The 21,581-nt window shown below is 44.7% G+C and overlaps 2 protein-coding genes across 5 annotated transcripts in view; one reads left to right on the forward strand and one right to left on the reverse strand.

Moving 5' to 3' along the window:
* Nucleotides 1-2,579, forward strand: part of AUNIP (aurora kinase A and ninein interacting protein) — a 22,817-nt gene extending 20,238 nt beyond the window's left edge. For 2 of the 3 annotated variants that reach the window (XM_047870359.1, XM_047870358.1), the window contains exon 3: nt 839-1,754. In XM_047870359.1, the coding sequence (XP_047726315.1) occupies nt 839-1,692 (854 nt within the window). In that variant the 3' untranslated portion in view covers nt 1,693-1,754. Of the gene's footprint in view, nt 1-838; nt 1,755-2,442 lie in introns of those variants that run through there. The other variant, XM_047870360.1, reaches the window with a different exon arrangement.
* MTFR1L (mitochondrial fission regulator 1 like) lies at nt 2,368-21,050 on the reverse strand. 2 transcript variants are annotated; one of them, XM_047870362.1, is made up of 7 exons: nt 20,976-21,050; nt 17,698-17,841; nt 17,081-17,185; nt 14,210-14,319; nt 13,779-13,990; nt 12,251-12,572; nt 2,368-3,773 (listed from the first exon to the last, which is right to left on the reverse strand). In XM_047870362.1, the coding sequence occupies exons 2-7, from the start codon at nt 17,719-17,721 to the stop codon at nt 3,668-3,670; spliced, it is 879 nt and encodes a 292-aa protein (XP_047726318.1). In that variant the 5' UTR covers nt 17,722-17,841; nt 20,976-21,050; the 3' UTR covers nt 2,368-3,667. The 2 variants fall into 2 exon arrangements, with proteins under 2 accessions (XP_047726318.1, XP_047726317.1); XM_047870361.1 differs by having other exon boundaries at nt 20,947-21,011.
* Between the last annotated feature and the right edge of the window lie 531 nt (nt 21,051-21,581).

Raw genomic sequence — 21,581 nt, forward strand, 5'->3', positions numbered from 1 at the left:
TTGCTTTAAGTAACAAGGGCTGATTTTCTTCAAGGATGCTTCCTGTTTCAAAATTCTGGCATGTTCTATAATCTATTGAATTCTTAGGCAACGTTGAGAAATCTTTCACAAAACATGGTTTCTGCCCTATGATTCCTGTTGGAGGAAGAGGAAATCATTCAGCTTTGTTTGTAATTAGATCTTGGTATAATGGGCGGGAGGAGTCCATGTAATTCATCAAGGCAGAACAGGATCCATTCCATGCCTGATCAAAGGGACAGGCTGAACATTAGCAGTTTCTTTTTATTGTCCTTCCTACTGATGGACTTAGCATCCTGATGGTCTTTACTCCCTTTCCCATGAAATGTTTGCAGAGTGGGGCATTTAATGTTCTTTGCACTGTCACCAGTGCAGTTGTCACCAGTGAAAACTGTTTCACATACTTCTCAAAGGACGATATATTTAGCCAAAATCACTGTTTAGCAGAAACCATGTTAAATAAAAAACAAAAGCAAAGTTGATGTGCCCTGTTAGACAAACCCCACATATGAAAACGCAGCCAGAAAAGTAGGCTGTGTGATCTGAGCATAGCTAGCATGTTTGACTCTGTTAGGCAGATCACTGGAAGCATCCATATATTTGAGCAGCAGAATATGAGGACTGTGTTTTAGAAAAATCATTTTGGAGAAAGTAGAGATTAAAAGCAGGAAGACCAGCTATAAAGGTGTGTGACAAGTCTGAGACCCCTGCACTAGGTAGTGGTAGTAGCTGATACTGATTTAAAAAAAAAAAACAGCTAAATCCTGCTCAGGGCAGAGTTTTCCTGCAGAGTAATATTTGCTCATGTCTGTCTTACTAGGAAGGACAATTGGTGGTGACCAGAGGAATGTTTCATCTCCTATAGAAAGTCAGACCAACAAAGAGTCTAAGAATGATGTAACCCAGCTAGACCATTTGATCCAGGGCTTAGGGGATGATTGCATGGCACCCCCATTAGCCACTTCAACCCCTGCAGACACCCAGGAAGCCGGACTTTCTCCACAGCCCCTCCAGGATTCTGGCCACCACAGAATGGGAACACCATTTTTGACTGTGCTGTCTTTGCTCCAGCCTGACACCTTAGTCCGCGCTGGAAAGAGTAAAGCCTCTCCATCTTGTTCCTTCACCAAGAACTTGGAAGGTTCTCGCTCACTGGACCAAAAGGAGGAAGAGAAAGACTCTTCCTGGAAAAGGGAATGGCTTCATGGATCTAAGAAAAAGAACTATCAGGGTGTGGAGAGACCCATTAAACCACCTCGGGGCAAGGGCCATGAGCCCTTGGACAAGACGCCATTAGAAAAGGTGTCTGCAAAAGAAACCAGACAGACCCCGATCCTCCTTCAAACACACAGGGATTCCTGGAATGGGGAAAACACACACTCAGTGAAACAAAGCCCTTGTCCTATCCCTCTATTTTCTTGGGACAGTGAAAAGAATGACAAGGACTCTTGGAGTCAGCTTTTTACTGAGGATTCTCAGGGCCAGCGAGTCATTGCCCACAACTCTAGAGCTCCTTTCCAAGATGTAACCAACAACCAGAATCGGGGCTTAGGGCAGTTTTCTAGCAGCCGTTGGGCTCAGTGCCAGGAGACGCCCACTCAGTTAAATCTGCAGCCTGATTTGCTCTTTACCCAGGACTCAGAAGGTAATCAGGTTATCAGGCATCAAGTCTAAATGTCTTTATGACGGTTTTGTTCTAAAAGTACCTCGAAATGACAGAGCTGTAGGAAAATATTGGGGTGGGGGGGTTGGGAGTGTGGGTGGGAGGGAGGCAAGGGATGACGTTATAATTGAGCATTTTCTTGGTGTAAATAAAGCAAATGGGGCCACTTGTTGAGGGGGTATGATGGTGCCTTTCCCTGAGGAAGAGGTGGCTGGTAAACTTGTGCGAGTCTCTGATGAGCAATGAGGAGGCAGGGCAGGTACTTATCCCTCCGCTAAAGAGTCCCTACTCAGCCTGCAGAGCCACCTCTGTGCCCTTTCAGATGCCTGACTGGAACAGCGCTTCTTACGGATGGGTGTTCTTCTAATCTCTGGCTGTTAGCTTCCCCACTCAACCATGGGACCATTATTCCTGACACCTTTTTGAGGTGATAAGGCAAATCTCCTGGGCCCAGATGTATGGGGTCAGAGAGGATAGAGAGATTCAAAAAAAACCACCATCATTCTGCTTTCTACTTACTTTTGTGGGGATTTTACAGCATTTTAAAGACTTCTGTGTTTAAACATCTCCCTTAAAATAGCCTGAGCTATATAACAATCTAGATGTGATACCACTCTTCTGCAAGGTATGAGGGAACTCCCTTTGTAAAACTACGAATCCAAATAAATGACTCTATAAGCTGACTCTGATGGTAATTAAAACATTACCGCTTTATTTCTGGAAAAGCAACTTTTTAATAATATATGCTCTGTCACTGCCAGGGTCTCACCTGAACACCTGTGTTCTAGCCGAGATGTTACCCACCAGGTGGCAGTTTCCCATGTTGCAGGGCTACCTTAAGAGGCTCAAACAGCCCCTAGGGGGCAAGTGTGCAAGCTGTAAGATGGAACTACTTTAAGAGTTTGGGTAAAATCCCTACAGAAGTGTTTTTTTGTTTTTATACAGGCAGGACTTTATAAGAAAAGAGGGGAAGCCTCTTTTTACGAAACTTCACATACCTTAAAATTAACAGGAATCCTATACCCATGGGGGATGCAAGGGGTCACAACCCAGAGACAAAGAGCAGGTGCAGTATCTCTCCATATCCTTCATTTAATGTCAGGTAGTGCTTCAACCCACACACACACAGGATACATACCGTAGAGAAAGGGACCCGAGGGCGTCTGAGTCATGCATGGTGTGGTAGGTACAAACCTTGGCCCAACGCAAAGGAGCAGTCAAGGGCCTGGAAGAAGGATGGTACTCTTCTCTCCTCCCCATTTCTCTTTCCTACTAGGCTTAAACTAAAGTCCACGGAAGAGAAAGCATTTTCAATCAGTGGAACCCGTGAGGGCCCAGGGCCTGGGAGGGTAGATCTGGTTGTAGAGTATTACAAAATATATTTAAGAAAAAAGCAGCCCAGGCTTCCCAGCAGCAGCCCAAGTGTCAGCTGGTCCAGAGGTGTGACCCTCTATATCTAGGTGTTGGACTGGGAAGGAGGAGAGGGGGGTTGCTGGGCACTGGTGTCCATTTATGATGGAGCAGCATAAGATTTTCCTTGCCCTGTCAACACATACAAATACAGCCCCCCTCCCCTCAGCCCTGCTCTGCTACAAGGAAGCCGCTGAGAGTGATAGCTGGGCACAAAGTGTCCGGTGAGACCAGTTATGGGGTCTAATGCAGTGAAGTAATAAGCCATTCACTTAGAACTGATTTTCACACAGAGGCAGGAAAAGCCAAACTTCTATCTCATCCTTTAGACTGAGACATTCCAACCTATGCATTTACCTGTAACAAGTGTCTCAGTGCAAAACATACCTTAGCTTCTGCTAAGGTTCGAAGCAAAGGAAGCATAATCCAACTTTTCTCTTTCAGTCCAAGCTCTAGATTTCCGCAAGACCTTTGCAAAAAGATTTCTAACTGTGAGGCAGAAAGGTCTGTGGTGAGGAAGGCAGCTATTGAAGGAATTCCAGGAGCATGAGACTGAATTTGCAGAGCTGAGTTCTGTCAGTTTCCCTTTCTACTAATATCTTCTTCCTTCAGGGCAAACTTCCTCCTTAGGACCTCAGAGATTAGGACGGCAGGGTCTTCCTCCTTTAGTAAACTCCGGCTCCTACAGACAAAATCATAACTTAGATTTATTAAGTACTTGCTCTGTCTCAGGTAGTGTTCTGTGTCTTTGAATACGTTATCTCATTCAGTCCTCACAACAATCGTACAAAGTTGGTGCTATTAAAATCCTTTTTTTCAGATGAGGAAACTGAAGCACACACAGGATTATACAGTTTTGCCAGTCACTAGATACTCAGCTAGTAAGTAGCAAATCCGGAATCCAAAACCAAGCTAGCTGGTTTCTTAACTAGAATGCTTTACTATTTCCTGAAATGGCTATAGAATGTGGGCAAAGTAAAGGACTATCAACCTGGTAGAGCTGGTCTATGATCGCTAAGCTTCTCCCACCTTTTGGTGTCTTTTCTTTGTAGCATTTCTGCAGGGGAAGGGATTCTTGACTCTTGGCTATTCTTTTATTCTACAGAAAAGGTGTGCTGAAGATTTCCTACTACCCTATCTGTTCATCAGGGGAGCTCTTAGATTTTTTTTTTTTTTAATTGGAAAGAACACTTAACAAGAGATTTATGCTCTTAACAAATTTCTAAGCATATAATACATTGTCAGCTATAGGTACAATCTTTTTAAATTTATTCAGAGTGCACGCGCATGTGCATGTGAGCAGGGGAGAGGGGCGTGGGGCGGGGGGGGGGGGAAAGAATCTTAAGCAGGCTCCACAATCAGCACAGAGCTTGATGCAGGGTTTGATCCCATGACTCTGGGATCATGACCTGAACTGAAATCAAGAGTCAGAGGCTTAACTGACTGAGCCGCCCAGACACACCACAATCGTCTTTTTTAATTAAAAAGGTTTTTTTTTGTGTTTTTTTTTTTTTTTTAACCTTTTGACACCTTTCATCTAGTTCTCCCATCTCCACTGCAGTCTCTGGCAGGCACTAGTCTGTTCTTTGTATCTATAGGCTTGTTTTTTGTGTTTTATTTTATTTATTTATTTATTTATTTATTTATTTATTTATTACGTTTATTTATTTTTGAGACAGAGAGAGAGAGACAGAGCATGAATGGGGGAGGAGCAGAGAGAGAGGGAGACACAGAATCGGAAGCAGGCTCCAGGCTCTGAGCCATCAGCCCAGAGCCCAACGCGGGGCTCGAACTCACGGACTGCGAGATCACGAGATTGTGACCTGAGCTGAAGTCGGACGCTTAACCGACTGAGCCACCCAGGCGCCCCTGTGTTTTATTTTTTAATTTAGACTCACATATAAGCTATCATACGGTATTTTTCTTTCTCAGTCTGGCTTGTTTCATTTAGCATAAATGACCTCAAGGCATCGTATTGCTGGATATAGCAAGACTTCATTCTTTCTTAATGGCTGAATAATATTGCATTGTGTATCTGTACCACAATTTCTTTATCCACTCATCCATTGATGATAGGCTGTTTCCCTATCTTGCTTTTTGTAAATAATGTTGCAGTGAATATGGGGGTGCATACATCTTAAGTGTTTTTGTTTTCTGATAATACCAGAAGTAGAACTGCTGGATCATATGGTAGTTCTATTTAATTTTTTTGACTAACCTCCATACTGTTTCTCATGGTGTATGCACCAGTTTACATTCCTACCCAGTCACAAGGGTTTCCTTTTCTCCACATCCTTGCCAACACTTATTTATTTTTTTGATAATGGCCATTCTAACAGGTGTGAGGTACATTGTGGTTTTGATTTGCATTTCCCTGATGATTAGTGATGTTAAGCATCTACTCATGTGCCTATTGGTCATCTGTATGTCTTTGGAAACATGTCTATTGCAGTTCTCTGTCATTCATTCATTCATTCAGTAAAGTAAGTAATCTCTACACCCAGCCTGGGGCTCTAGGTCACAACCCACCGACTGAGTCAGCCAGGCATCCCCTCTGCCTATTTTTTAATCAGACTGGGTTTTTGGTCTTTTTATTTGTTTTTTTGCTATTAAGTTGTAGTTCTTCATATATTTTGGATATTAACCCTTATTGGATATATGATTTGCAAATATTTTCTCACATTCAACAGTCTGCCCTTTCATTTTGCTGATGGTTTCCTTTGTTGTGCAGAAGCTTTTTTGATACAGCCCCATTTGTTTATTTTTGCTTTTACTTTTGGTGTCCAGTTGAAAAGATCATTGCCATAACCTATGTCCTACGTCCACATGCCTGTGTTTTCTTCTAGGAGTTTTATGGTTTCAGGTCTTACATTCAAGTCTTTAATACATTTTGAGTTAAGTTTTGCATGTGGTGTTAAGACAGTGGTTGAGTTTCATTTGTTTGTATGTGGCTATCCAGTTTTCCCAGCACCATTTATGGAAGAGACTGTCTTTTCCCCACTGTATGTTCTTGGATCCTTTGTTGTAAAGTGACCATATATGTGTGAGTTTATTTATGGGCTCTGTTCTGCTCCATTGAACTGTTTCTGTTTTTATGCCAATATCATACTGTTTTATTTACTATAGCTTTGTAATAGAGCTTGAAATCAGGGAGTGTGATGCCTTCAGCTTCTTCTTTCTCAAGATTGCTTTGGCTATTTGGGGGTCTTTGGGATTCCAAATCAAATTTTAGGATTCTTTGTTCCAGTTCTGTGCAGAATGCCATTGGAATTTTTATAGCAATTGCATTAATCTGTAGACTGCTTTGGGTAGTATGGATATTTTACCAATATTAATTCTCCGAATATATATTTATTTGTGTCTTCTTTAATTTCTCCCAATATCTATTTATTTGGGTCTCCTTTAATTTCTTTCCTTGATATCTTGTAGTTTTCACCTCCTTGGTTAAAATTAATCCTTGGTATTCTATTCTTTTTGATGCAGTTGTAAATGGGATTGTTTTTTTAAATTTCTCAGGTAGTCTGTTATTAATGTATAGAAATAACAGATTTTTACTTACTGATTTTGTATCCTGCAAATTACTGAATTCATTTCTTCTAACCATTTTGTTTTTGAGTCTTGAAGGTATTCTGTGTATTATCTGCAAATAGTGACAGTTCTACTTCTTCCTTTCCAGTTTGGATAGGTTTTCTTATTCTCACCTGATTGCTCTGGCTAGGACAAAGTGGTGAGTGGGCATTTTTTTCTTGTTCTGATCTTAGAGGAAAAGCTTTCAGCTTTTACTGTTCAGTGTGATGTTAGCTGTGGGCTTGTCATTTCTGGACTTTATTTAAATGTTGAGGTATGATCCTTCTATACCTGCTTTGTTGAGAGTTTTTATCACAACTGGATGTTGAATTTTCTTGAGAGGTTTTTCTGCATCTTGTGACATGAACATAGGACTTTTATCCTTAGTTTTCTTAATGTGGTTTATCACACTGATGTGCAGATATTAGACTATCCTTGAATCCCCTGAATAAATCCCACTTGATCATGGTGTATGATCCTTTTAAGGTATTGTTGAATTCAGTTAGCTAATATTTTGTTGAGGATTTTTGCATCTGTGTTCAGGAATATTGGCCTATAGTTGTATTTTCTTCTGGTGTCCTTGTTTTGGTGTAAGGATAATGCTGGCCTTGTAAAGTGAGTTTGAAAGAGTTCCTTCCTCTTCTGTTTTTTGGAAGAGTTTGAGAATTGATATTCTTCTTTGAATGTTTGGTAGAATTCACCCAGTGAAGTCATCTGGTCTTAGATTTTTTCCATTGGGAGGTTTTTGATTACTGGTTTAATCTCTTTATTAGTAATCAATCTGTTCAGATTTTCTATTTCTTCATGATTCGGTCTTGGTAGATTGTATGTTTCTAGGAATTCACCCATTTCTTCTAGGTTGTCCATTGTTGGCACATAATTTTTCATAGTAGTCTCATCCTTTGTACATCTGTGGTATTAGTTGTAATCTCTTTTATTTCTGATTTTGAGTCCTTTTCTTGGTGATTCTGGCTAGAGGTTTGTCAATTTTTTATCTTTTCAAAGGACAACCTCTTTCATCTTTTCTATTGCTTTTTAGTCTTTCATTTATTTCTGCTCTAATCTTTGTTATTTCCTTCCTTCTACTAACTTTGGGTTTCATTTATTCTTTTTCCTGGTTCCTTAAGGTATAAAGTTATTTGGGAATTTTGCTTCTTGATAGGCACTATTGCTGTGAACCTCCTTGTCAGAACTGCTTTTGTTACATCTCATAAATTCTGGTGTATTTCCATTCTGTTTGTGTCAAGGTATTTTTTTATTTCTCTTTTGGTTTCTACTTTGATTCTCAAGTTGTTTCATAGATGTTGTTTAATCTCCACATATCTGAATTTTCCAGTTTTCTTTGTGTAACTGATTTCTAATTTATTTATTTATTTTTTAGCAAATAAGGTGGTTTTATTAAAGCACGGGACAGAACCCATGGGCAGAAAGAGCTGCCACTGATACCTAGTTTCTTATCACTGGAGCTGGAAAAGATGCTTGGTAGGATTTCAGTCCTCTTTGTTTTGTGGCCTACCATATGATCTATCCTGGAAAATGTTCCATGTACACTTGAGAGTGTACATTCTGTTGCTTTTAGATGGGATGTTCTGTATATATCTGTAAAGTCTGTCCGGTCTAACATCACATAAGGCTGATGTTTTCTTATTTTCTGCCTGGATGATCTATCCATTGATGTAAGTTGGGTATTAAAGTCCCCTACTACTATTGTATGGCTGTCTCTCTTCATGTCTGTCAATATTTATTTATACATATAGATGCTCTTATATTGGGTTCATAAGTATTTACAAATATTATATCCTCTTGTTGGATTGACCCCTTTATCATTATATAACCCCTTTTGTTTCTTACTACAATCTTTGTTTTGAAGTCGATTTTTTTCTAAGTTATAGCTACCCCAGCTTTCTTTTGGTTTCCATTTGTATGGAGTATCTTTTTCTATCTCTTCACTTTCCATCTGTGTGTGTTCCTACATCTAAAAGAGTCTCTTGTAGGCAGCACTTAGGTTTTGTTTTTTAATCCATTTAGCCATAGCCTTTTTTTTTTTTTTTTCTTAAGATTTTAGTCCTTTTTGGGGCCCCTGGGTGGCTCAGTGAGTTGTGTCCAACTTCAGGGCATGATCTCATGGTATGTGTGTTTGAGCCTCACATCGGGCTCTTTGCTGTCAGCACAGAGCCCAATTCAGATCCTCTGTCTCCCTCTCTCTGCTTCTCCCTTCCTCTTTCTCTCTCTCCTAAGCATAAATAAACATTAAAAGTTTTTATTTATTCATTCAATCTCTACACCCAGCATGGGGCTCAACCTCATGACCCCAAGATCAAGAGCTGCATGCTCTCCCAACTAAGCTAGCCAGCTGCCCCATTTAGCCACTGTTTTTTGACTGGCATATTTAGTCTGTTTACAGTATTGGGTATAATTATTGGGGTGCTTAGGTGGCTTGGTTAAGCATCCGACCTCGGCTCAGGTCATGATCTCGTGGTTTGTGAGTTTGAGCCCCACATCGGGCTCTGTGCTAACAGCTTGGAGCCTGGATCCTGCTTCAGATTCTGTGCCTCCCTCTCTGGCCCTCCCCTGTTCACACTCTGTCTCTCTCAAGAATAAACATTAAAAAAAAAGTTATTGGTAAGTATGTACTTGCCATTTTATTGTTTTCTGGCTGTTTCTGTAGTTCTCTGTACCTTTCTTGTCTTGCTCTCTTCCTTTGTGGTTTGATGAAACTCTCTAGTGGTATGCTTATATTCCTTTTTATCTAGTGTATATTTATGTTTTTGTTTTGTAGTTAAGATGAGCCTTAAGTAGAACTCCTATCCGTAAGTCTATTTTAAATTGATAAAACAGTTGCCAACTTGTTTGATCACATTCTAAAGCTCAACATTTTTACTCCCCCTCCCCATTTTTGAGATCACATTTCACCATTTTTTTTTGCATATCCCTTATTATAATCAGTTACGTTTTTACTTTTGTTTTTTTTAGGTCTTTGTTATTTTACTTTTGTGTTTTTAACCTTAATGAGTGATTAATCCACTATTTTTATTACATTTATCTCTCCAGTGAGATTTGCTCTTTTATATGTGTTCCTGTTTCTGATTAGTGCTTTTTTCAGCCTAAAGAGGTCATTTTAACATTTCTTTTAAGGCCGATTTAGTGGTGATAAACTCCTTTGTCTGGGAAATTAATTCTGAATGATAACTTTGCTTGTTTGGAATTTTTCTTTTAGCATTTTGAATACACTTTCATTCCCTCCTGGGCTGCAAAGTGTTGGAAAATGTACTGAGAGTCTTGGGGGGGGGGGGGGGTCCTTTTTACATAACAAGTTATGTTATTTTTTTCTTGCTGCTTTTAGGGTCTCTTTGAGTTCATCTTATTTGGAACTCTCCAGGCCTCCTGGATCTAGACGTCTGTTTCCTTTCCCACATTAAGGGGCATTTTCAGCCATTCTTTTTTCAATAAGATTTCTGTCTCTCTCCTTCTGGGAGCCCTACAATGAGAATGTTAATCCATTTGATGTTGCCCCTTTAAGTTCCTTTATCTTCACTTTTTTTTCCCTACTTGCTGCTCTGATTGGAGATATTCTATTGCTTTGTGTTTGAGTTCACTTACCCTTTCTTCTGTTCCGTCTAGTCTGCTGGTGAACCCCTCTCGTGTTTTCATTCAGTTCAGTTATTGTGTTCATCAGCTCCATGACTTGTATTTTTCATATATTTTCTATATTTTTGTTGAAGTTCTGTGTTCATCCATTCTTCTCCCCATCTTCTTCCCAGTTTTACATCTTTATGACCATTTTGAACTTTTTATCGGGTAAGTATCCTACGTCTGTTATCACTGAGGTTTTGTTTAATGTTTATTTTTATATTGGAGAGAGAGGGGGCAGAAAGAGAGGGAGACGGAGGATCTGAAGCTGACTGTGCAGAGCCCAGCGCGGGGTTGAACTCACAAACTGTGAGATCATGACTTGAACCGACATCAGACACTTAACTGACTGAGCCACCCAAATGCCCCTTCCCTGAGGTTTTTACAAGAGATCTAGAATTCACAGTAAAGTATTCACATCATAAGGGAGCCATGGGAACAGAATCAACTCCAGATTGGGGTAGGTTTGAATACCTGATACATCATAAACGAGTGTCCTAGATACCTAGAAAATAGGTGCTTTAAATTACACATGTCCTTATGAAGTCATTTTACTAGGTGTAAGGGTTAACTAACATCAATCTGTCACATTTCTGAATCTTTGCTGATGGGGCTACTTTCTCATTTTTAGTTATCAATTCAGTTCTTTCTATTAAATAAGTGGGAGAAGGAGTTTGGATCTAATATGGTGAAGAGGCAAGTAACAGAAAGTTTGAGAGTCATTCTATAAAACACTGACCAGAAGAAAAAGGCATAGATCAGCTTAAAGGAAGCAGGAGCTGAATTTGGGAATGCAGGAGATCTAGGAACTGTGGGTATGACCAACCAGCCTAGGCCCCAAGAAGGGAGGTTAAAAATGACTTCCCTAAAGGATTGACTATCCAGGAAGCAATGAGGGAGTCAGTCAGCCTTTACAAGTAATTGGGGGCCAGACATACCAAGGTGAGTAACCTTCCCTTCAACAAGAACTCCAACTCAGGAGACAAACTTCATGTCCCAGCCCCCAAAAGAGCTTTTTTATCTGCATTTACAAATAGCTGCACACTCCAGCCTTTGGGGTCTGGATGTTGAACTTCAGTGTTTCAGTGCTCAGGAACCTGCATGTGAACAAGCTTCTCTGGTGCATCCCACGAAGGTAGCTCAGACTACACTTGGAGAAACACTGCAAGGTAGTGAGTCCCTCTGGCTGGAGCTCTAGGGCTTCCTCTGCGAGGTGAATTTCTCAAGGTAGGTATTTCCTAAACTCCTTCCCACCCCCACTTAAAATACCTGGGGCTCCATTTCTTGGAGGTTCTGCTTTAGCAAGTTTAAAGGTGTATTTTTAACAAATTCTGATGGGCAGCCAAGTTCATAAGTTTCAAATGGCTAATCCAGTTGGCTTGTATAAGAAGGGACCACTGTATATTTTTTAATGTTTATTTGAGAGAGACAGCGTGAGTGGGGAAAGGGCAGAGCGAAAATCCCAAGCAGGCTCTGTGTTGTCAGCACAGAACCCAACATAGGGCTCTATCCCAACACTGTGAGATCATGAGCCGAAATCAAGAATTGGACACTTAACCAACTCAGCCACCCAGGTGCCCCAGGGGACATTTTGGAATTCTCCCATCTATCAAAAACCCAGTTTGAGATACTAAAATAATTATTATGCAACCCTATTTTGAAGGGTGGGGCATGGGGACACTTGTCACCAGCAAGAACTAAAGTGGTGAAGCCCCTCTGGGGGACAGAAGTTGGATTAGATAAATCTCTACCAATGATTGAGTTAGATCACCCAACCAAATGTAAAATGTTGCTCTTGCCTCAAACCAGAGCCCGGGGTGTTATTAAGCAAGCAAGCTAGTTTTGTGAATGGAGTAAATTATAGCCACTACTGAGGACTTACTATGTAAGTTTCTACTAGGCCACTAGCCAAAATGACTTAAACAGTAAATACATTACCAGAGCTCCTTATCAAATACTTACAGATCTTGGCTCTGTTTCATCCGGTGGAAGTCCTTCAGGATCCCCATCATATCTGCAAAGCTGCTGGCCTTGGACAGAGAAACACAGTCATCCTCTTCAGACGAGCTGCAGGTAGCCTTGTGTTCTGGTTTGCAACATTCAGGGCTGGCAGAACAAAGCAGGGGGACTGATGGAAGCTCAGGGACCTCTACCTCGGTCTCCTCGGTGATGTCACTAATGACAAAGGAAGTTGTAGAGTGGAATGAGGATCCAAAACAAGGTAAGGGAGAAGAGACATTTGAACTTCCTGGAGATAAGAAATCTGGCGTTAATGAAGCCGAAGCTGAAAGAGAAAACAATAGGCATGGATGGACACTGGGCTAGAACACGGCAGTAATATATTCTCCCCACAAGCACTGCCTACCAACAACACTCATTTCCTGGGCTGACATCATGACCTTCTGGGAGAGCCCGGGATAGTCCGTGTAAGCCAGTGGAGGATTCCTCCACTACCCTCCCCTCTCAGGATCTAAAGAAGATACAGAAGCACTGAGTTCTTGCAGTGTTCTGGGAGGGTGGAAGAATCCACCCGGTAAAGGCTTAGGCACCTAAAATCTCCCTCCCATTCTGCAGTGGGCTATGGAGTGACAGCCCTATTTCGACCAAAGCAACAGTAACAGAACCAAAGTCAGAATTTGTCCTTTCTCTAACTGGGCTAGTGCTTCTGAGTGACTGGAAGAAGTAGCGAAAACAGAATGGTGACAGTCCTCCTAGTTTCTCAAATCTTAAGGGAGAATTTCCAAAACAAAAAGATTTTTAAGTTTCATTTTTCATCAACTACTTCAGCTTGTCTCTTGGATGACAAAAATGTAGCCAACATATAAATGAAAAACTCAAGTATAATTCCTCTATATAACTGCCGTATGATTTTCATGTGTTGTACCAACAGATGAAGTCATAGCTCCCAAACCTTAAGTCAACAAGGACCAGAAAAGTGAGGATGGAAGGAACAGGAGGATAAACCCTGGGCAACTGGGGCGAGATCCACATGTTGATGTTTCATGCACTAGGTCAAGACAGACTCCCGTCTATTTCCAGCGGTTCTGCCTTACAGACAGATGGAGGGATGGAGAGGTGGTCTCTGGTAGAACAAGGAAACGGAAGATAAGTGCTTAAAGGGGATAGCTCTCTCAATGGTGGGGAATGCTTATCTCTCATTAAAAATGAAAGCTGCTGGAGGGCTCACGGAATATGTGATGTTAAAGACACTTGGATGAGGGTATTGATTTTTGTGGCCAAGGGAGGGAATCTGCCTGAGGTCACAGGTAAAGTGAAGGTTTTGTTCCTAACCAAACCAGTCAGCCCCAAATGGCCAATGGAAACCATCCAAGGAGTACCAGAGGCTAGTCAGGCCTCAGAACAGCCCCAGAGTTTTGGGCCTGTGTCCCCCTGAATCATGGACCATCATTTTCCTACCGTTATTCTGTACCAAGAGCCAGGGTAAAAGGAACAGCCTGCTATATTCTGGCCCTGACTCAGGGGCTCCTACCTGCATCGGCTGCCACTATCTTAGCAATCTGGCTGCGCAGGTGGCTCAACTCATCCTGCAGCTCTGTGGTGCGGCTTAGGGCTGGCAGGGCTGGCTTCTTCAAGGCCAGGAGCCTCTCCTCAGACCCACGCAGGTTGGGCACTGAGGCATTACGCTGCATGACAATCAGAGGGCTGGGCTTCCAGGTATGCCTCAGGGGCCGTGTGTCACTCCTGGACCAGGGAAAGACAAGTATGTCAGCAGAGACAGCCAGCTACTGCACCCCTTCTAAAGTTCCTTCACTCGTTGCTACAAGAGTAACACAGCCAGGTTCAGAGCCCACAGCTTTTGTTGCCCTCGGCCCCTCTTGAACACTCTCCCTGCTGCCTGCCACCTCATCTGGAAAGAAGCTCCCTCCCTATTCCCAGCAGACCAGCTACTGCCTCAGCTACCTGACCCGGGCATATGTCTCCTCTTCATCCGCAGCAATCCAGGCGATGTCAGCCAGAGTAGGGACTGGGGGTACATCCCTCAGACACAGGTCAGAGATATTGGGCAGGGTCTACAGGGAAGCAAAAGTCATCAAAAAACAATTACTGAAATCATGAGGAGACTATCAAAGAGTGCAAAACATATGGGGGGGCGGGCACCTAATTCAGTCCTCAGTACCAGGATGGCTTCCTGGAAACAATTTGAATAAAAGGTCAGAAGAAAGTTTGTGGGATTACAAACAGCTCAGCACAACTGGACAGAGCTACGGATGGAGGGTGATTTGCAAGAGGCTGGAAAGTGAATAAGAGCCACTGGAGGATTTTAAGTAAGAATCAGATTTTAAAAGATTACTCTGGTTGCTGTGTGGAATACGCATGAAGAGAGTGAAGAGACCAGTTTTGAGTCTGTTCTATCTTCCAAGCAAAACATGGCAGCCTAGGGTAGGACTGGGATCTGGTTTTTTGTTTTAAATGTTTTATTTTTGAGAGACAGGGAGGCAGAGAACCCCAAGCAGGTTCCACACCGCCAGCACAGAGCCCAATGCGGGGCTTAAACTCATAAACCATGAGATCATGACCTGAGCAGAAACCAAGAGTCAGACACTAACTGACTGAGCCACCCAGGCGCCCTGGGAACTGTTTTTACATATAAAGTTTTATTGGAAAAGTTCACACCCATTCATTTATGTATTGTCTGTGACATCTTTTAAGCTGCAACTGCAGAAGTGAGTAGTTGTAACAGTGGTTATGGCCCACACATTAAAATATTTACTATTTGGTCTTTTAAAGAAAACATTCGCTGCCCCTAGTTAGAGCAAAGGAGTCTTCAGTGGGACTGGCCAGAGTTGCCTTTTAACAGAAATGGCCACTAAGAGCATCTTGCTTTCTCTGGCTGGGAGAATACAGGTGCAAAGACAATAGTCTTGTTTGTTATCAACAGGAAGTTTCTCCTGGCTAGCTCCTTATAACACCTCTGTAGCTAACTGGGATCTACACTGTTATAGCAACATTGTGTTAAGCAAACTTGATAATTTGAATATTTAGATTTAAATAACAAGAAATGATTATACCAAAAGAATAAGAGGATTCCTTAAAATATCCCCTCAACCCAGTGAACAACAATCAGGAACAGACAAGGCTGAGTGACTCTGTTAAATGAAAAGTTAGGAGGATTCTGTCATGCTTTGAATATATCAAAGTGAAAAAACATGCACCTATGAAAGGATGGAACAGAACCACACCAAAACATTAATAGTTATTATATGATTACATGTAATTTATTTTCCTTTCTCCTTTTTTATTTTCCATAATATTTTGTATGGGTAATGGGTAAATTTAAAAAATAAATCAGCAAGATTCCCTTAAAGGAATTTACAACCAAATCCAGGAATAATTTCTCAAAAACCCATCTATACAGGAGTTAAATTCAGATGTTTCTGCTACAAATTGCCAGGTAGACCAGGAATTGATAGCTCCAGCTTTTAGATAGGGAACCTGGATCTCACAGGAGTGATGTGATGCTCCAAGGTTACACAGGAAAGGACTTCCACTGACCCAGAAGTTACTGTTAAGATGGGCCACTTAGGGGAAGCCTCCATTTGTTTTCCTTTCCAGAGTGCTGCTCCACTATTGACAATTAAATGAACATATATAAAATACTTAGCACAGTGCCTGGCACACAGTATGTGCTCAGTAAATGTTAGCTAGCATTACTCCTACTACTCATGCCATACTCCTGCTCTGTGGGAGCCTGTGCCCTTGATTGTCCCTGCCCAGCAGCATCTGACCAAAGGACTGAAGAGGTTATAGCCAAGTGTGGGGGCAACATCCACTGAGTCCCTACATTCCCTAGCTGTGCTTCCCTTTGTTTCTGATGCTTCAGGCAGCTAGGACCACATCCTGCCCATACCCTTTAGGCAGTTCTGGATAACTGGCAATCTGGGTCACAGGACAGCCGCTCATACCACACACTTCTAACTCCATTCTTGCCTCTAATACTATCCCTGACACCACTTCTGACTCCAAAATGAGCTACAGATTTCACAGCTCAGCATCTGATACAGAAACTCACCTCCTTCATTTCTGTTTCCACCTGGACCCGTATCTTTTCAGAGAAATATTTGTCCCATCTGTGTAGGCAGAATGTTTAAGTACTTGTGCCTCAGTTCCCCAAATGTATATACCTTAAGCACCTAGCCAGGAGCTGGTACTTAACCATTAGTTCTTAGAGGAGGGAGGTAGCTGGGTCTAAAGAATGCTACTTAGCTTTCCACTGCAGAAGTGGGGGGTGGGGGGGGTACATCTCAGAGATGGGCTAGGGAAGAATCTGCTGCAGAGTGGGTGCTAAAGGCCCCAGTGGCATCAAAGATTAGGGGCACCTGGGTGGTTCAGCTGGTTAAGCGTCCGACTTCAGCTCAGGTCATGATCTCATGGTCCGTGAGTTCGAACCCCATGTCAGGCTCTGTGCTGTTAGTTGAGAGCCTGGAGCTTGCTTCAGATTCTGTCTCCCTCTCTCTCTGCCCCTCCCCCACTCACTCTCTGTCTCTATCAAAAAATGAATAAACGGTAAAAATATATATATATTTAAAAAATGCAAGATTATTCATTTATGAACAAATTGGAAGTCTGACAGTTGTGGTCATAGTTTCATGTGCAATCAGGAAGGCACAGTGACCAGTATCCATTGTATGTACTTAGTATTTCTTGACAAAATGAAAAAGTGATCAGGAAGGCAACCTGCCTTAGCAACACCAAGGAGTCTGGGGCACAGAAGTAGCACCATCCTGCCACAGTCTCTGAGCCTCTACTTACCTGCCTTTCCAGTACACTTACCTGGAAGGATGCCCGGGGACATGGCTTCAGGGGCAGGTTAGTCCCAATTCTTCTCACTACACTGCGAGCAGCTCCATGTGGCTTGTTTTGCCAGATTGGGATGGTCTAAAGCAGAGAGTGACAAGGAATCTCAGAGATGGGTCTAACTACTCTCCCATCCTACTCCCCTCTCCTTTAGCAGGGAGACTGAAGTCCCCAATCCCAGGGACACAGTGCAGTGTGGGGGTTAGTCAAGTCTCAATACGAGTTCGGGCAGGTTCCCCAGTTGCTAGTCTTCACCTTGGCCAGCCACTTAAGGGGATATTGCTGTTGCCAAGGCACTGCCAATGCTGGGAGGATCAGTGAAGGGGGGTGAGGAATTAGCTGGGTGTAGGGATCACGTAGGCTTCCCTCCCTTTCCTCTGCACCGAAAAGCAGAAACACGCTGGCTCCTTAACTGCCTCAAAGACGAGAGTTGGCTTTATCTGTGGGAGGGCGGGAGGTGGGCGTATGTGGAAGGGTCGCCTCCAGGGGAAAGGAAAAATTAACTGGAGAGTCTCAGAATTTCCTACAGAACTTCAGCAGGCCCAGGGCTCAACTCTTCCCCACCACAGCCCTGCCCTGGAAATGCCCCTTACCACATTGGCTTCCATTGCCGACATTTCAACCGGCTCCTGCACTTGAAGGACAAGGCAGCTGCGGGGCAGCTCTGGGGGCTCGGGGAGGCTGGAGGCGTGACTCCTTCATATCAGGCCATCCTAAGGAACACCAGATTTCTCTTCCTGTGAAACAATCCCCACAGTGGGTACTCGATGGCCAGCACACAAGTCCCACAAAAACCAGGTCCTGCAGAGCCATGACTTATACCAAGGTAGAAGTATACCTTATACTAAGGTATCAAGTCAGAAACCTTGGTATGCTCTGATGTTTCACAGGGTTTGAGAAAAACAGCCCAAGAGACTGCTTTCACCCAACAATGGCTCCAAATCCAGACCCTTAAAGGTTCTGTTCCGGACTCGTCGCATGAGCTTGGCCAACTCTGGGAGCTTTCCTGAGGCAATACAGTAAAACCTTGGTTTGCGAGCATACTTCGTTCTGGAAACATGCTTGTAACCCAAAGCACTTATATATCAAAGCAAATTTCAAGAACCATTGGCTCAGTTGCGATCATGTGATGTTACATATTACCAATATGTCACATATTGTGTCACATATTGTGTCACATATTACCAATATTACAAGACATCACTCATTTATCAAGTTAAAATTTATTAGAAATGATTGCTCGTCTTGTGGAACACTTGCAGAACAAGTTAATCGCAATTCAAGGTTTGACAGCACTGGTAAAGATGTAAATAGACCTCTTTTGGGGGGTGCCTGGGTGGCTCAGTCAGTTAAGCATCTCACTCGATTTCGGCTCAGGTCACGGTCTCACAGTTCAACAGTTCAAGCCCCACATTGGGGTCTGTGCTGATGGTGCCAGACAGGCCTGCTTGGGATTCTGTCTCCCTCTCTCTCTCTGCCCCTTCCTCACTCATTCTCTTCCTCTCTCAAACATTAAAAAAAAAAAGGGGGGGGATTCCTTTGGTAGTTACAAAGCCAAATTGTAGGTACCATCCAAACCCAGCAATCATTCTTAAAGAAGGGATGTAAAAGCCCAGCACGTGCCACCAAGCCTAGCACTGCTGGGTCCTGGCAAGGGGGAGATGTAAAACAGACAAATGGAGAATGAACAGCCAGCTCTTGCCAATCTGAATCTACTGAGCTACAGGGAAAAGATCCAAATGTTCATCCTGCTTAGCTATCTACAGGTCTTTTAGCCTCAGGCAGGCCATATAACCTTTCTGAAGGTTGGCTTTTCCAGATGTAAAGGGGACAAGAACAGCTGCCACCTAGATTATCTTAAGGATCAATGAGTGAAACAGGATTTTAAAGTACTTAATGAACTGTTAAAACAAGACACAGACGGATGGGGTCACAGCTGCTCCTGACGGTGAGCAGATGCAATCGATGGACTCATTCCCTTGTTCATCAGACACTAACAATACCCACTCTGTGCCAGGCCCTGTAGGGGCTTTGGAAGGAGTAAGACACACCCATGCTCTCACAGAACTCACAATCTGGAAGAGAAATGGGACCTAATACATAATTCTAGCAAAGGCTGAATATCGCTGCTTAAGAAAGGTACAGTAAACAGGTGGCCAGGTGAATTCAGGCTCCTGGCCCCGCAACCTCATGGTGAGTTCAGAGGGGGTAGGAAGGGATGAAAAACAGCAACAAAAGCACAGGTCCGAGACAGGAAGTTGAGAGGGGCGTAAAGAGGAGCACAGAAGGTAAACGCGGTCGTGAGGGCTGGGAATGCTCAGGTGAGAAGTCACTGGGAGGCAGGGTCTGAACGGGGGGTGGACTGAAACCTCCCTTGCAGGATTTCTCTTTCACCTGTGGGAGGGGAATTATCTATCACTCACTTTATGATACACACGGGGAAAGGAGGCTGAAGAGAGGAAAGGAACTGTCTAAGGTCACTCGGTGGGCACACCAGAAGAAAGCACTTCAAGTCTGGTCTAGATCCTGCTGCTTTCTGCGTGGGCTCAACTCCATACAGCTCAAGCCTTTATCAAAGTCCCGCTGTGCCAGGCTCTGGTGAATGTCAGTGCTGCCACAGGTTCCACGGAACAGTGGTTCCCTGTTGTTTCCCACTCTAGGCACTACAGCCACTTCCTCTCCAAACTTACTTCCAAAGACTCAGTTGGGCCTAACACAACAGCCAGAGAGATCTTTCTAGGACACATTCCTCCTATGTTTAGCCCACCCCCGGCTTGCTATAACCAACAGGGTCACATCTACACAGAATGGCCTGCGGGGCCCTCCACAATCGGGCCCAACCTCACTAGACAAAACCCCAAGGCCTACAGTTGGACCCTCGCGCACTTGACAGCCACCCCGCTTGCGTTCCCCTAACCCTCCAGCCACGCCGGCCGCCTCACAGCACTATTCCCTCCGCTGGAAACGCCAGCACCTTCTTCACCAAGCTCATCATTCTTCAGGGCTCAGATCACGCATCGCCTCCCCTTCCCTGACAGGTCCTTACTGCCCCCCTCCCCCCCCCCCCCCAGCACCCCACGTTTCCTTCGGAGTCCTTTCACAACAGTAATGAGGTCCCCGTGTAACGTGCTGTCTGCCGAAGGGCAGAACCTTCCCTAGGCACAGCACAGTGCCTGCCTCGTCCGCAGTGGGCACTTCGACGTTTGTTCGGGAACGAACAAGAACACGGGCTTGGCCTTCACCCCCTCCTCGTCCCAAGGGTCTTCGGCTAGACTTCCCCTGGTTCGCCGGCAACGCTGGTTGGTTCTCAGCACCTCCGCGCTCCCACGACCCCTCTCCGGGCCGCTGTCATTGCCTGTCCACACACGCTCTCCCGCAGGAGGCTTGGGGCTCCTCCAGAGCAGAGCCTGCTCTCGTCACCCCGGTACCGGGCGCCCCGCCGAGCTACAGTCCGCGTGGGCCCCAAGCGGCTGCGCTGGGGGAGCCGCTGCGGGGAGCTCGCTCGGGACACGCCTCCCCTCCCCCGCAACGTCCCGACCCCATGGGGCCAAGGTCGGCCAAGCTCTCGCTACCGGCCCTGGCGGCCCTCGGGTCCCAGAAGAAGCGAGGCGGCCGAAGTAGCCCGGCCGCCTAAGGAACCTCTGCAATAGCTCAGCCATCGAAGACGGGCATTGAGTCCTCCCACTCCCAGCCAAGCTAGGCCGACAACATGGGCTCCCGCGAGAACTGGCGCGGGAGCAGGAGCCGCGGGCTCCGCACAACGCCTGACACTAGGCTGCGTTGACAGTCGGGCCGGGAGGCCGCGCTCCCGCCTCCCGAGCGGCACTCGGACCTAGTCTTACCTCAGACTCCAGCTCCGGGACTCACTCACCTTACGGCCCCTCCTACCACAGCCGGCCGCGCAGCCTCAACCGCCCTCACTTCCGCCGATCCGCCCCCGGAAGTGATCCTCTGCGGCTGCGCACCGGGCCGCGACCTCGCGCGCCCTCATCAGGCGGACCCTACTCAGGGCGGGGCGAGGGCGCCTTCGGCAGGGGCGGGGCGGCGGGCGGCCTCAGGTGGGGACGCCGAAGGAGGGGACACGCCCATCCCCGAGACCACGCCTGCGCTGGCCCAGCCCCTGGGAAAAGTTGACTATGCTTGGACATCCCCGCGGCCTGATTGGTCGCATCCGCCGCTGGTGCTCTCCCGGGGTAGTCCCGAGACGACCTCTAGCAGCGGATGTCCGACTACGTGCCCCTCTCAGACGCCCAAATTGTGTGGCGCCTGCTGTCCCTAAGCCTACTGCAGCCTTGAGAATCCTCCACCTGGCGCTCTCCAGGCCCTCCGGACCCAGCTCTTGCCTTATCTCGCCTTGGTCCCCTTTTCACACTTCGTGTTTCCCAGCCAAGACCCTCTACAGCCTTCTGTCCGGCAGGAAGAGGCCTCTTTTTGTAATGTTTTCTATTTTAGCCGTTATGTATCTCACAATTACACA

The sequence above is a fragment of the Prionailurus viverrinus genome, chromosome C1 (genome assembly GCF_022837055.1).
Source record: "Prionailurus viverrinus isolate Anna chromosome C1, UM_Priviv_1.0, whole genome shotgun sequence".
Lineage (NCBI taxonomy): Eukaryota > Metazoa > Chordata > Mammalia > Carnivora > Felidae > Prionailurus > Prionailurus viverrinus.

Excerpts from the sequence above, each read along its gene's own strand:
- MTFR1L (XM_047870362.1), bottom strand. The coding sequence starts at position 17,721 with ATGTCGGCAATGGAAGCCAATGTG. Across the intron at positions 14,320-17,080 it reads GTCCCCGGGCATCCTTCCAG|ACCCTGCCCAATATCTCTGA; the intron begins GTAAGTGTACTG and ends GCTTCCCTGTAG. Across the intron at positions 3,774-12,250 it reads ATGAAACAGAGCCAAGATCT|GAGCCGGAGTTTACTAAAGG; the intron begins GTAAGTATTTGA and ends TTTTGTCTGTAG.